Here is a 14,977-nt window from a genome sequence, read left to right on the forward strand (position 1 = left end):
CGGGGCTTCAACTCACAAACCGCGAGATCGTGACCTGAGCCGAAGTTAGATGCTCAACCGACTGAGCTACCCCGGCACCCCCAAATCTATATGGTCTTACAGACTGGATGTTTGTGACCCCCCTTTAGAGTTTGAAGCCCTAACTGCCCCCCAGTGTGGCTGTATTTGGAAGTGAGGTACTGAGGCTGGGGTTCTGTTGGCGTAGCATTAGTGTCCTTCCTCAGACACCAGTGAGCTTGCATGTGTTTCCCTTCCCTGCTGTACCTGGGAGCTGCCATGTGAGGATGTAATGACAAGCTGGGAAGGCTTGCACCAGAAACCGAATAGGCCGCACCTTGATCCTGGCTGCCCGCTCTTGGTGTTTTGTTCTGGAAGCCTGGACAGAGGACAGTGTCGAAAGTGAAGTTCCCTGTTTAGATATGTGTGCATGTATGTTCTCGCCCCCCTTTCCACAGCTAGTAAACGTTGGCCATCAGTATTTAAAAACTATACAATTAGGTCACGTTTCTTAACGTTTTATATGTTTTAGACCACGAGTCTGTCTTTCACGTAAGCTGAACTGGGGACGCCTTGGTGGCTCAGTCGGTTGAGTGTCAGGGTCTTGGTTTCGGCTCAGGTCATGATCTCACAGGTAGTGAATTGAAGCCCCACGTCAGGCTCTGTGCTGGCAGTGCGGAGCCTGCTTGGGAGTCTCTCTCTTCCCCTCCCTCTCTGCCCCTCCCCTGCTCTGTCTCTCTCTCTCTCAAAACTAAATGAATTCAATAAACAAACGTAAGGTAAACTGTGTAAGTCAGTGTGTGTGACGTCATCTTCAAGGAGGTAAAGGTAGGTGGTTGACAGCAGGTTGCATATTGAGAAGAAGGATGGGTGGATTTAGACCATAAAGCCTTCAGTTAGCTTTTTTTTCCGCTCGGATGTGGTTGTTCCCTTCAGCCCAACACCGTTTCTGGTCACACAGAGGCCTCAGGTAGCCTTCTCCTTGCTTCCGTTGCAGGAGAGCCGAGGGGTCACTCAGCCTGGCCCTGTGCTCTCACGTGGGCGGACACGGTGCCGGGTAGCGCGGAGCTGGGGATGCACTGTGGCCGGAGTCTCCAGGAGGACGCCACTTGCCCTCTGGCCATGCTGCTCCCGCCTTGGAGTGTTGTGTTACTTGTTTCTTTCTTTGAAACGTTGTAAACATTGTTCTCTTTGGAGATGGATTAAGTAATTACAGTGATGAGTAGGAATTGTCTTCAGTGGGGAGATCTAAACAGTTCGTTTTTATTTTTATTTTTTATTTATTTTTTGAATGATTATTTTTATTTTTTAATATTAAATTTATTGTCAAATTGGTTTCCATACAACACTCAGTGCTCATCCCAATAGGTGTCCTCATCAGTGCCCATCACCCACTTTCCCCTCTCTCTCACCCCCCATCAACCCTCAGTTTATTCTCAGATGTTTTATTTAAGAGTCTCTTATGGTTTGCCTCCTTCCCTCTCTGTAACTCCCTGCCCCCCCCCCCCCCCCCCCCCCCCCCCCCCCCCCGCCCCGTGGTCTTCTGTTAAGTTTCTCAGGATCCACATTAGAGTGAAAACATATGGCATCTGTCTTTCTCTGTGTGACTTATTTCACTTAGCATAACACTCTCCAGTTCCATCCACGTTGCTACAGATGGCCAGATTTCATTCTTTCTCATTGCCAAGTAGTATTCCATTGTATATATAAACCATATCTTCTTTATCCATTCATCAGTTGATGGACATTTAGGCTCTTTCCATAATTTGGCTATTGTTGAAAGTGCTGCTGTAAACATTAGGGTGCAAGTGCCCCTGTGCATCAGCACTCCTGTATCCCTTGGGTAAATTCCTAGCACATTTTTGTATCTATCTATCTATCTATCTATCTATTATTTAAAACAGTTGACAATTTTATTTTCACATCTCACGATACAAATGAAAATTGCTTTTTTTTTTTTTTTTTTGTCCCGCTACTCCCTTGGAAAAACTATTCTCTGTTTGATGGGAAGGAGGAGCAAGTCTTCCTTGTCATGCTGTTAGAAAACACCCAGAGTCACAGCACCATGATCTCCTGGTGAAGTAGAACAAGTAATATAAAATGGATATAAGGAGGTTTCTGTCTCTCCTTACCTGTCTGGTCAGGTCATTCCTGGCCGAGTGGGCATCATCGTGGGACGGGCGGGGGAGGTCTCATCATTGGGGGCCCCAGGCGTCATTGGCATGTAGCCTCCCATAGGCAGCCTCATTCCAGGAGCGGGTCCCACTGGCATCATCCCAGGAGGAGGAGGGCCCCCCATCTGGGGTGCTGGCGTCGTACCAGGGCAAAGAAGACCCGGGAGACGAGCGGGAGGTGGGGTCATTGCTCCTGCGGGCGGAGGACAGAGAGTGGAGCGGGAGGAACCTTTTCTTGTCCACCAGGCTCTGGGCTCGCTCTCGCATCCATTTCTGATAGTGGATCTTTCACATTCCCTTTGTGTTCCTACTACCGCAGTGTGTCTTTCTCGCAGACGGAGAGTCACGGGTGAGGTATGTGTCGCAGGAGTCACAATAAAACTTAGGCATGTTGCTCTGCAGACCATTGGCCACTCTGTCGTACGTTTTTATTTTTAATTAAAATTTTTGTTTTAAATTTGAGAGTGTGAGAGTGCAAGCAGGGTGGGGGCAGAGAGAGGGAGAGAAATCTCAGGCAGGCTGCACGCTCAGTGAGGAACTCGACATGGGGCTCAATTCCACAACCCTGGGATCACGACCTGAGCTGACATCAGTTAGGCATTTAACCACCTGAGCCACCCAGGCGCCCTCTGAACAGTTATTTTTAATGGAGTGTTTTGCCTTTTATTTTAACATGTGTTTTTTTCCCTCGTGGAATAACCAGACTGTTATTTAACGTGGCCATTGGCTCAAGAAATAGTGCTGACAGATGATAAGGCAGAGGGGCCAGGGAGAGGAGGGTTCAGCAAATGTGTTAACGTTGTATGGATTTGTTTTCAAAGGAAATAAGAAAAATTCTAGTTTTAGCAGAGGGAAAAAATCACATATAGTACTTACGTTATAAAGACGTAATATATTATTTACGACGTTAAATTGACCCTGTTTTCTTCTTTGTGATTTTGCTTGTGTTGGGTGCAGGGATTGTGTGTGATTGATAGTTGCCACGTCAGGCTTTTGGGGTGACTTGGGGCAGCCCGTGTCAGTCAGTGACGGAGCCTCGGAGGGTCCCACGCGGCCTGCCCTGGAGATGGCACTTGTCAGAAGCTCTCGCCGCCTGGGCTTGCCTCGGGTTGACTTAGCAGCTCGCCTGCATTTTAGAAGAAACTCTATTCTGTTAAGATCCTTGTTCATTTTCGGGGCGCCCGGGTGGCTCAGTCAGTTGAGCGTCCGACTTGGGCTCAGGTTATGATCTTGCGGTTTGTGAGTACGAGCCCCGCATTGGGCTCTGTGCTGACAGCTTGGAGCGTGGAGCCTGCTTCGGATTCTGTGTCTCCCTTTCCGTCTGCACCTCCCCCTTTTATGTTCTGTCTCTCTGTCTCTCTAAAATAATTAAAACATTAAAAAAAAAAAAAAAAGATGGTGGGGCTCCCGGGTGGCTCAGTTGGTTGAGCGTCCGACTTCGGCTCAGGTCACGATCTTGCGGTTTGTGAGTACAAGCCCCACGCTGGGCTCTGTGCTGACAGCTCAGGGCCTGGAGCCTGCTTCGGATTCTGTGTCTCCCCCTCTCTCTGTGACTCCCCTGCTCACGCTTTGTCTCTGTCTCTCAATAATAAACATTTAAAAAAAATTTTAAAAAAAGATCTTGTTCGTTTTCATCAGTACAGCTTTTTAAGATTTAGCTTGGGCCAGAGAGTTTTAGTTGGCATCTACCAAGAAATATTTGATAAAGAAGTGTTTGGGTGGTGAGTGGAGATACTTTCAGATGGCCTGTCAAGTCACTGTGGGACCCCAGCTGTGTGATGTCGAGCAACTGCTTTAATTCACTGGGTGGCTTCACTTTCCCTGTTGAAACAGGAAGATCGAATCAGGTTACCCACGTGGCTTCCAGGGACCCTTCCTTCACGAGAACCGTGATTCAGTGGCTCCTTGGTCCTGTGGCTGCTCGTGTTTGGGAGATCCACTTAGCATTAAGTCGACAATGTTGGACATTCTACTCTGCTGTTGCTGGCGGTCAAAATGGTTCAACTGAAATGGATTATCCCCAAGATGTGGGCAAAAAACACACAGACCATTCTCACTCTCCTTCCCCTGCTCTTCACGTCAAGTGTTAAAAGAGCTTATAGGGGTGCCTGGGTGGTCAGTTGGTTGAGTGTCCGACTTAGGCTTGGGTCATGATCTCGCATGTGGGTTCGAGTCCTGCATTGGGCTCTGTGCTGACAGCTCGGAGCCTGGAACCTGCTTTAGCTTCTGTGTCTCCCTCTCTCTCTGCCCCTCACCCGCTCATGCTCTGTCTCTCTCTGTCAAAAATAAAAATAAACATGAAAAAAATTTTTAAAAACCTGTAATTATTTGTGAATGCGACTTATTATCTTTGCATTTTAAAATACTTTCAATTCTTGTCTAGTTTGGACAAATGACTTCTGTGAAGGTTCCTATTGACCTTTCCATCGTGCATCCCGAGAGCTAGAGCTCTCGAAATGGGGGTCCCCTGGACCCGCTCTGAGGAAATCCCTGCATTCACGCTTACTTGTCACTTTTTCCTTCACAGTTCTCAGGGAAAAGCACAGCAGGTGCACCAGTTCTGTGTGCCAGCGGTGAGCAAAACTCTCAGGAATTTTGGGATTATCTTTGACGCGTCTCTTCTTCCCCACCTGTTTTCCATCTTCCATTTCCATCTGTCTGTGACATCTCACTGCTTCTGGTTCTTCTGTAATTCTGGGATGCACTCCTCTGTCCTATCTCCCCGGCTACCCTTTATGTAACACTTACCCAGAGATCTCTGCTGAGCCGCAGCTCCACCCGGCACCCCTCTTCTGTGCCTGCCTGAGGCACCGTGCAGGCCGGCCCTGCCCGTCAGGGCCAGAGAGGGCCCGGGGGCTCCTCACGAGTGGCTGTGGGAGCTGAGGAACCTCGTGGTCAAGGGGCCAGTGTTGGCTGGAGGAGAGCCCCGAATCACAGCATCCCCATGCGGCATCTCCAGGGACCGCATTGCTCTTCCTGTTGGGGTGCGGTTACCGGTCAGGGTCCTTTCTCCTGGAGCAGGTTACGCTCCTGGGGTCCGTCCTCATGCTGTTAGCCTGCAGGGGCCGTCACCTCTAGTCCCTGCCGAGGCTCCCCATTCCGCCCTGGACTCATGTTGTATCCTCTCTGCACGCACGAGGTCAGGAGTGGTCTTTCTGGACTTGTACTTGCCACCTTGCCAAGCCCTTTGCCAGTCCCCGGCGCCAGCCCAGACCGGATGCGTCCGGTGTACCTCCCTCCCTGCCAGCCCGCTTGGCCCTCTTCCTGGGTGTTCTCCCCTCATCCCTCTTATGCTCTCCACCCTGCAGACCTCCCTGACTTTGCTTCATAGTCTTTAGTGTGCTTTGAGATCGGTAACTCTGCATAACACGTGTGTTTAACTTTCCTGCTGGATCGAGAGTCCCTGTGCTTCCTGCCATTTGATCTGGGAGTGCCCTGAGCGTGCACTCCCGGCATGCTGCCTCCCGTGGCCGCTGCCCCCCTCCGTGACTTTCCACTGTCCTTACCCCCTCGGGTTTCCTACACAGACCTCAGACCCTCACGCCGTCCGCACCCTCCTCTGATTCTCTGTGTGTTCCTCCTGCTGTGGGGCCTCGCTCATTGGCATCCCTTCCATGTGGCCCGGCTCCTGGCTGTCAGTCCTTGGGCAGCTCCGTATGGAATGTGATCTGTGTCTCTCCCGCCTCCTCCTCTGAATCCACCTTTCCCACCTCCACGCCTGTGACTTCGCTGTTTGTGTAGCTTCTTGGGGCTTTGGCACCTGCTCTTCAGTTAGGAATGCTGTTCCCCTAAGTGTTTGTGCCTGGATCCCTTGTTTTCTTCATGCTCCAACTCAAATGTCACTTTAGCAGAGGGTCTTTCCCTGATAATTCTGTATAAAATAGCCCTCGCGACTGCCCATCCCTCCATCTGCTCCGTTTCTTAGTGCTTATCACTGCCTGAATCTGTGTGTGTGTGTGTGTGTGTGTGATACATCCTTATGCTTTGTGCATGTGCCTGTGACCTATATCCCTACACTGTGTGTACGTGTGACCCATATCTCTATACTGTGTGTGTACGTGTGACGTGTGTCCTTACACTGTGTGTATGTATGACCTATATCTCTATACCGTGGTACGTGTGACACATATCTCTACACTGTGTATGTGTGATCTATATTTCTGTACCATGTGCGTGTACATGTGACACATTTCCCTGTACTGTGACATTACCACTCTAGCATGTGTGTTTACATGGCACGTATTTCCATACTAGCATGTGTATACGTATGCCATACATTGCCATACGAGTATGGATGTGTGTGGATGTGTGTGCACACGCGCATACATATGCCCCTGTGTGTGGTCTGTCTTCCTCGCTAGCATGTAAACTCCGTGAAATGAGGACGTTTCCAGTCTCTGTGGCTCTAGTTCCATTGTTCCGCATGTCCATGTGAGACAGAGGTCATCTTTCTCTGCTGTGGGACTGGCGTGTGGTCTGGCGGTGTTTAAGCACCTGATATTTGTTGAATGAAAGATCAATGTGTTTTCTTAAAGAGCTGAAGCCTTTTGTGTTTTCATTTTAGTTTTTGAAAAAAGACCTTACAGGAAAATAAAATGAACTCCTATCTGTTTCTATAGCAATAGAATTCTAAGTAGCCTTCTGAGAATTGAAATGTTTCTTTTTTTATTGTGATAAATTACTGAATTTCAAATGTATTTTATATTTTAGTACATTGCTCCTAATATGTGGTAAAAATTTGCCATTTTATTGCTGACTGGAAATGGACTGTAGCTTATTGATGTCATAGTGGCCTTAATTTTGTTCTCGTCTTATATGAGGTCGTGGGTTTTAATCAAGTAGATAATCATGAAGTTGATAAACAGTCATCAAGCTCCAGATACTTGCCAGATACCGTGCTGTTGTTGGTCATAATGATGATCAAGTCCTAGAAAGACAAATGACAACAGTCTGATTGTGTAGCTGTGTCAGAAAAGACTCAAGATTCCCAGGGAATTTCTTCTCTGCTCTCCCCATCAGCAGCAGATATGTGGCGAAGATGAAGTGGAGTGCTCCGATAAAGACGAGCCTGATGTTGACGCGGATGTGTCCAGTGACTGTCCTACCATCCGGGTGCCGCTGACATCTCTTAAGAGCCACCAGGGAGTGGTCATAGCCGCTGACTGGCTGGTTGGGGGGAAGCAGGCAGTGACGGCCTCCTGGGACAGAACGGCGAATCTGTTTGACGTGGAGACAGCGGAACTCGTTCACTCTCTGACAGGTACTTTAAGTGTTTGTGATTTCCAGTTGGCGTGCTTTTGATTTATGTGCACGTGTTTATATCTTACCTTGCAAATTACTTCTTGTCCAGGATTATTTTTAGTTCTTGTGGTACCCAGATTGTGATTTTTCAGGGACCCTTTCTAAATTACAGAACTGTTTGTTAGCTAAACTTATTTTATCTTTAAGGGATTTAACTGTAGCATGTAATACCTAGATATTTGAAAAATGGTTGTTCTGTCAGCTTCCTATTGCTTTGTAGCAAATTTCCAGAAACTTAGTGTCTTAAAATAACATGGATTTATAAGCTCATGGTTTCCCTGGGTCTGGAGTTCTGGGCACATGCTCGCTGGTCCTGTGCTCAGGGTCTTACGGGTGAAACGAAGGTGTGGTCTGAGGCTGTGATCTCATCTGAGGGTTAGGTTCTGTCCTCTTACTTACCGCTGGTGGAAGGATTCGTTTTGTCGTGGCATATGGCTGGGGTCCCCATGTGACTGAGGTCCTTGTTTTCTGGCTACCTGTCAGCTGGGGACCCACCACTCGCAGCATCCAGAGCGTGCCCTCATATCCCTCATGGCCCCTTCAGAGATGTTTCCCCACACAGCTGTTTGCTGTGTTTTCCGCTTCCAGTAGAATATCTCTTCAAGGGCCTGCCTGATTAGGGCACGCCCACCTAATACAGAGTTTCTTTTGATTAACTTGAAGGCACTGATTTGGAGGTCTTAGTTACATCTGCAAAATCTGTTTTACCTTTTAATGTACCGAGCTTACCAGAGTGATATCTCGTCGCATTTACAGGTTCTGCCCCAACTCAAGGGAAGGTATCCTCCAGGGTGTGTATGCCAGGGAAGGGGGTCACCGGGACATCTTAGAGTTATGCCCACTACAGACGTTTTTGCAAATTTGTCAGTAAGTGAAATTCCTCACTGAGTGTTAAAGATTATGTTTTACTAAGGGTTCCACATATTCTAGTATTAGAAGTTACTCTGGAATTAAAGATTAAGAATTAGTTTGTTCACATATTTAGCCTATTAAAGAGATTGGCCAGACCTTCTTACCGTCAGCGTCAGGAGGTGGGTCACGCTCGCACTCGTTTTGCTGATCCCTCTAAATGTGTGGATGAAAGGACTCCAGTTCCCGAGGGAAAACCAGTTCCACTGCGACCCCACGTGCTAGTTTTAAGTGACTTCTTATCTTTCCCTACTTGCATTCCCTTGTACAGTGACCATGAGCAGTAGAGACCATAAAGAGGTTTTGATTCTTGTGTTCTTAAGAAAGCATCACTGTAACTGTGCCTACAGGTGGATGATCTTGCATTTTTGTCATCTTTGGTTGTAGGGCATGACCAGGAGCTAACGCACTGTTGCACACACCCCACCCAGCGGCTTGTGGTGACCTCCTCCCGGGACACGACTTTCCGTCTTTGGGATTTCAGGGACCCTTCCATCCACTCCGTGAATGTCTTCCAGGGCCATACGGAGTGAGTCACAGTCATTTAGAGATCTCTCTTTAACTGTTCATGAAAAAAGTTTTGCAGGTGGATATTAAAACTTAATTCGTATCTTCATTTCCAGTATTAACGTCCAGCTCCACGTCTTCCAAACTGGCTGCTCTTTCCCTAAACGTTTAGCTCCATTTGGGTATTTGTAAGACTTTAAAAGATTCAGTCACTGAAGTTCTCACAGGGAATTGGACGGTGGTAGGATGGGGCAGTGGGGAAGTCAGGAAACACTAGAGTTGGTGGCCCGCACAGCCTCTGCTGAGCGCCTGGCCAGAGCTGGGGAGGACACCCCCCCCACCCCCCCCCACCCCCACCCCCACCCCCCCCCACCCCCCCCCACCCCTGCCTGGCCATCTGTTGGGCAGCTCAGGCATAGCTGTGTCTTAACAGAACTCTTACTTCTTTTTTTTTTTTTTAATTTTTTTTTTTTTTAACGTTTATTTATTTTTGAGACAGAACATGAACGGGGGAGGGTCAGAGGGAGAGAGGGAGACACAGAATCTGAAACAGGCTCCAGGCTCTGAGCTGTCAGCACAGAGCCCGACACGGGCTTAAACTCACGAACCGCAAGATCATGACCTGAGCCGAAGTTGGACGCTTAACCGACTGAGCCACCAGGCGCCCCCAGGACTCTTACTTCTTTCCAAAAACTTTTCTCCAGTCAGACCGTTCCCGATAAATCACGTGACCATCTTTCCAGAGACATCCCTGCTCCCCCGCCGTGCTCCATCCCCTCCATGAGCAGGACTCCCTTCCTGTCACACCTCCTGACTGTATCCTGTCACCTGCTCCCCATGCCACCGCTGCCCCTGCACGTGCCTCTCTGGACCGGACCGTCCCTGTGTCTGTCTCTCTGGCAGCGTGTGTCCTGAGCTTCTGCGTGTCCAGAAAGGTCCTGCGTGCTCACTAAACACTTGTTAATGAACGCATGCTTGCTCATTTGGTTGCTTGAAAATGACGGATTTTCTTCATTCCTTCTTTGGACGCACTCCCTAAACAAGCCTGTTTTGTGTGTCTGACGTCAGATACGAAATTAGAGATTCAGTGTTGAGAATTCGTGCCGTGTTCACACGGAAACCGGACAGATAGAGGTCTTCAAGAAGCTTGGGGCCAGAAGGGAGGTGGTGTGCTCTGGGACAGGGGTGCGAGCATGGCCTGTGTGTGCTAGGTCCCCCCTCCCGTGTGTCCTGAGAGGCTGTGACAGATTTGCTGCTGGCAGCCGGAGGGGCCGCGGCACCGGGACCGAAGGTCTCCGTTTGCAGCGGCTTATCTGGCGGCATTGGTGCCTGCGTGCAGGGCACCTCTCGCTGCGTCCCTGCTTTCACAGGTCTCAGTCCTGTGCAGGGGACGGTTTCCGGTCAGGCCAGCCTGGACCATGCAGGGGGGCGGCTGTCCTCCGTCTGCTCTGAGGGCGGGCTTGCTCTGGGCCCCGAGGACGGGGGAGCCGTGTGCGGTCATGGGTGCTTAGGGCGAGCCGGGGCCCCGTGCGCACAGCCCTGCCCAGAGCCTGCTTGCTCGTCTCTTCTCCCGGGTGCTTTATGTTGAGGAGGCTCAGGCGCACGTGAATTTGGAGGGAATCGTGTGGCGGCACCCCACGTACTCTGCTCCTGGCCTCACCGGTGGTGTTGTTTTCACCACATCGGTCGTGTTTCTGTGTGCGCCTGCAGACATGTGCAGCGTCTTGGACACACAGCGCCCATGAGTGCTGTCTGCCGGGGCCCTGTGCCAGGAGCCGCCCTTGGCCTGCCGCTTCTCCCCTGCACTCTGAGCGCGTCTTTGGAGAATTGTTGGGCATTCCCCCGGAGAGGGTGGAAACAGAGTTCTGGGGTGGCATCTGATACCCGGCCCACGTTCAGCTCTATCCCTGTTGTCGCTAAAATGTCTCTGATACATTGTTTTAGAATTCAGTCAGGCTTCATTCATTACATGCACTCATTTTGTTCTGTGGTCCTTTAATCTAGGTTAGTCTTCTGACCATTTGTTGTTATTGTTTTTATTTTAAGTTTATGTATTTAGAGAGAGGGAGAGGGCGAGGGCAAGAGTGGGGTTGGTGCAGAGACGTAGACTCCTAGGCCGGCTTCGCGCTGTCAGCACAGAGCCTGACTCGGGGCTCGAGCCCACGATCCTGGGATCCTGAGCCAAAGTCGAGAGTTAGATGCTCAAACAAGTGAGCCCCCCAGGCGCCCCTGCTGTTATTTTTATGGCGTGGATTGTTTTTGTGAAGAATCTAAGCCATTCTCTGCCAGAATGTCCCACACTCTGCTTTTCTCCTGGTTGCCTTTTTGCCAGAAGTCTTCACAGCCACCATTGTGTGCTTTGTGTCCCCAGCAGAGCGTCCTGCTATCGGGGATGCGGGCCTGGAGCGCGGGGGCGTCTCCAGGTGTCCCTACCGCAAGACATGTTTTCCACGTTGAAATGTGTGAAGTGGCGGGGAGACGTGAGCAGTCTCCTTCCCTGGTGACCTTTCATCCACTGGGTCTGACGTCCTCAGTGATCCTCTCCTGGGTCTCTTATCACCTCGAGTGTGTACAAGTGGTGACCTTGCTGATTTTGGCCTTCTTTCCACACTCATCAGTTGGCACTTTGTTCATTAGTGTAGTTGAGGCTGCTGTAGGCTCAAGGATTATTACACTTTGACGGTTGTAGGTCTTTGTTTTTGTAATTATTGTTGTTTCAGTTGTTCCAGACTCGGCTGCTGGGGCTTCTTAGACATGCCCCTTCTGTCCTGAGCACTCATGACGTCTGGTGCAGGAGTCTGTCCCGGACTCGCTGCACTTTCCCCATCCCACACTGGATGAGTGGCATCTGGTCCGAGCCTTGGGGGCTGGGCTGAGAAGGGCAGTGTGAACTTTATGTGAACAGCCCTCTGTGGCACCGATGGGAGCCTCCCTCCTGTGACACGGGAGGCCTTGCACACTGGGCACAGCACACATGCGGTCCTTACAGGGGGTCCGGAGCCCTCCTCCAGATGTGTGGAGGCCAACCAAGGCACAGGGAGCTTGGTGGGGGGTTCTTGTGGGGCCCGACTCAAAGTGTGATTCCAGAGTCATTTTTCTGGGTGTTAAAGTATCTGTGGTCACATTCTGTTTTCAATTGCTTTTTTTGATTGTCTGAAAGATTTTATTTTTATTTTCTGCAAAAAGAGCCAAGAATTTATTTGCATTATTGGGTGTTGTTGGAAGTGTGTGTTTAGCGTTAAGACTTTTTGAATAGTAGGTCTGTCTTGTCTGCCATCCTCTGACTGCAGTGTAGGAAATGCTGGGGTCATGGTTCACATGTCTCTACGATTTGGGGTGTATTTTTGTACCTGGTGGGTGTGTGAAATAATGGTCGTTTCTGGAGAGATACACTGTGAGGAACATGATTGGTTACGAAGGGGTTCTTACTGTTTCTTTTATAAGTTTTTTTTTTTTAATGTTTATTTTTGAGATAGACACAGAGTGCGAGTGGGAGAGGGGCAAAGAGAGGGAGGCACAGAATCCAAAGCAGGCTCCAGGCTCTGTGCTGTCAGCCCAGAGCCCCATGCAGGGCTCGAACCACAAACTGTGAGATCATGGCCTGAGCCGAAGTTGGATGCTTAACCGATTGAGCCACCCAGGTGCCCCTTTTATTCCCCTAAATGTTGGCTTTCTTTCTTTTCTTTTTTTAATGTTTTTATTTATGTTTGAGAGAGAGACAGAGCATGAGTGGGGGAGGGACAGAGAGAGAGGGAGACACAGAATCCGAAGCAGGCTCCAGGCTCTGAGCTGTCAGCACAGAGCCTGATGCGGGGCTCGAACCCACGAACCACGAGATCCTGACCTGAGCCGAAGTCGGACGCCCAATCGACTGAGCCGCCCAGGTGTCCCAGGGATTCTTATTTCTAGCGTGGACCTGTGACAAGGTTTCTTTGGCTTGTTTTTCTCACGGGATCAGTAGTGGCGTAGAAAAGGCACGGAGCCGTGTCTGTCCCTGAGGCCTCTTGCATCTGGATGCCCCAAGACAGAAGTTGATGCTTTCATTTTCTGTATGTAGTGAGGACACATGGACTTGTGAGTGAAAATGGAATAAGTGGACAAGAGAAAATGTGCATTTTCTCTTAACCAAGTTAGGATGAACTAGCATGTTTGTTGATGTGCAAGGTACGAAAATAAGACCGTTCTCCCTTTGGCACTGTTTTCCAGTGGTGTCAGAGAAGGGCACGTTTTACCTTTTCGGAGGCCTTGGGGCACTGGCACGGGCTGGCCGGGGGCTTGCGTGCCTTGCCCGCGGGCCGAGGCCCTCCTCTGCTCCATCGGCCATGCCGTGGCCAGAGGCGGCGGGTGGGAGCCTCTGTTCCCGCAGGGTGGAGAGGCCGCTGCCTGGGGAGAGCCCGCACGGCGTGGCCAGCAGGTGGGGCTGCAGCCTTGCCTGATCCGTTAGCAGTGAGCCTCTGGGAGTTGCGGCCGCTCGGAAAAACAGGAGGTGGGACATTTTACAGGGTTTTTAGATGAAGACTGTGTTTAGTCGGTAGCTCTTGTTGTTTTGTTTTGTGTTTTTTTTTTTTTGTCTTTTTGCCTCCAGCACGGGTTCCCTAGGTTTGAGCCCACGGGGACAAAGAAATCCAACAGAATACGGTATCTGTGCCAGTAACTACGTGTGCACCTACAGAGGGCGTGCTTTTATCAAACCAAACGCACAGCCTCGTTCCCGACCGAGAGCGGAGAACTGGCTGCTTTCGGACCGTGTTCGGTTTCCTCATTCACCTGCGACGGTCTGAGTGTGGCTTCTCAAACACGCTCGGGTCCCCTGCCTCCCCCAAGCCTTGGGTCCGTCTGACGGCCGCTGCCGCTGCACCGTCCGTTGCCACCCCAACCACGGCTGCTGTCACGGGCCCAAGGCCACATTTCCGGCATCCAGCAGTGACTGCCCTGTAGGAAATAAGTCATTTCGATGCCTGCAGTGCTGTCCCCTAGACTGGGGGGACAGGGTTTTCCAGGGTGATTTTCTTGAGTCCTTTTAACCCTTCTTTCTTTCTTTCTTTCTTTCTTTCTTTCTTTCTTTCTTTCTTTCTTTCTTTCTTTCTTTTTCTTTCTTTCTTTCTTTCTTTCTTTCTTTTTTTTGTATTTTACTTTTTTAACGTTTATTTTGAGAGAGAGAAAGAACATGAGTGGGGGAGGGGCAGGGGAGAGACGGACAGAATCCCATGCAGGCTCCATGCTGAGGTGGGGTTCCATCTCATGATCAAGAGTCGGATGCTTGGCCAGCTGAGCCACCCAGGTGCCCCTAACCCATTTCTTTTCTGAACGTTAAAAGCACAACTCAGACATACTGTCCCTTACTTGTTGGTATCACCCGAAGAGTTGTAGGTGGGACACACTCTCCAGAACTTAGTCTCTTAGGGCATATTTTCATTTACAGAAACTCAACACACATTCTCCAGTAAAGTATGTTGGAATCTAATATCTTATATAGTGTGAGTAATTCACTTAGCTCTTCAGTGATTTTGAATTTCTGTATGTTAGGTTTTCTTAAGGCAAGATGTAGCTGTATAGGTTTTAAGATTATTTGTGTAGTTTTATAATTTATTTTAAGTTTATTTTGAGAGAGAAAGCATGAGCTGGGAGGGGCAGAGAGAGACAGAAGGAGAAAGAGAGAGAGAGAGAGAGAGAGAGAGAGAGATTGAATCCTAAGCAGGTTCATGCTGTAAGCATAGAACCCGACAAGGGGGCCTGAACCCACGAACCGTGAGATCATGGCCTGAGTCCCAGTTGGACACTTAACCGACTGAGCCACCCAGGGGTCCCATCCTAGTTTGATAATTTGATTTCTCTAGGATCTGGGAGAGAGGTGACTGTTCTCCTCATGCTTCTGTGTGGATTCTGTGCCTTTTTGTGAAAAGAGAGTTTGAGGTGTAGTGCTTCACTGCAAGGGTACAAATCTATAGCCACACGGTTTCTCTGGAAATTTATGCTGCTGTTGTTATTACTTCTTCACGTAAGCTCTGCTTAAGGTTCCTGTAAGTTTTTAGAAAGGACAAATAATGTTCTTTCCTTCTTTGTTGTGTTCCATGTGTATTTTTACTTTG

The 14,977-nt window shown here is 49.5% G+C and overlaps 1 protein-coding gene across 6 annotated transcripts in view; it reads left to right on the forward strand.

The window, feature by feature from the left end:
- The window catches only part of WDR37 (WD repeat domain 37), a 74,133-nt gene that overhangs the window by 31,809 nt on the left and 27,347 nt on the right, over positions 1 to 14,977 (forward strand). For 4 of the 6 annotated variants that reach the window (XM_042990923.1, XM_042990920.1, XM_042990921.1 and 1 more), the window contains 2 exons: positions 7,191 to 7,431; positions 8,769 to 8,910. In XM_042990923.1, the coding sequence (XP_042846857.1) occupies positions 7,191 to 7,431; positions 8,769 to 8,910 (383 nt within the window). The remainder of the gene's footprint in view (positions 1 to 7,190; positions 7,432 to 8,768; positions 8,911 to 14,977) is intronic. The other 2 variants (XM_042990922.1, XM_042990925.1) reach the window with 1 other exon arrangement.

The sequence above is a fragment of the Panthera tigris genome, chromosome B4 (genome assembly GCF_018350195.1).
Source record: "Panthera tigris isolate Pti1 chromosome B4, P.tigris_Pti1_mat1.1, whole genome shotgun sequence".
Taxonomy (NCBI): Eukaryota; Metazoa; Chordata; class Mammalia; order Carnivora; family Felidae; genus Panthera; species Panthera tigris.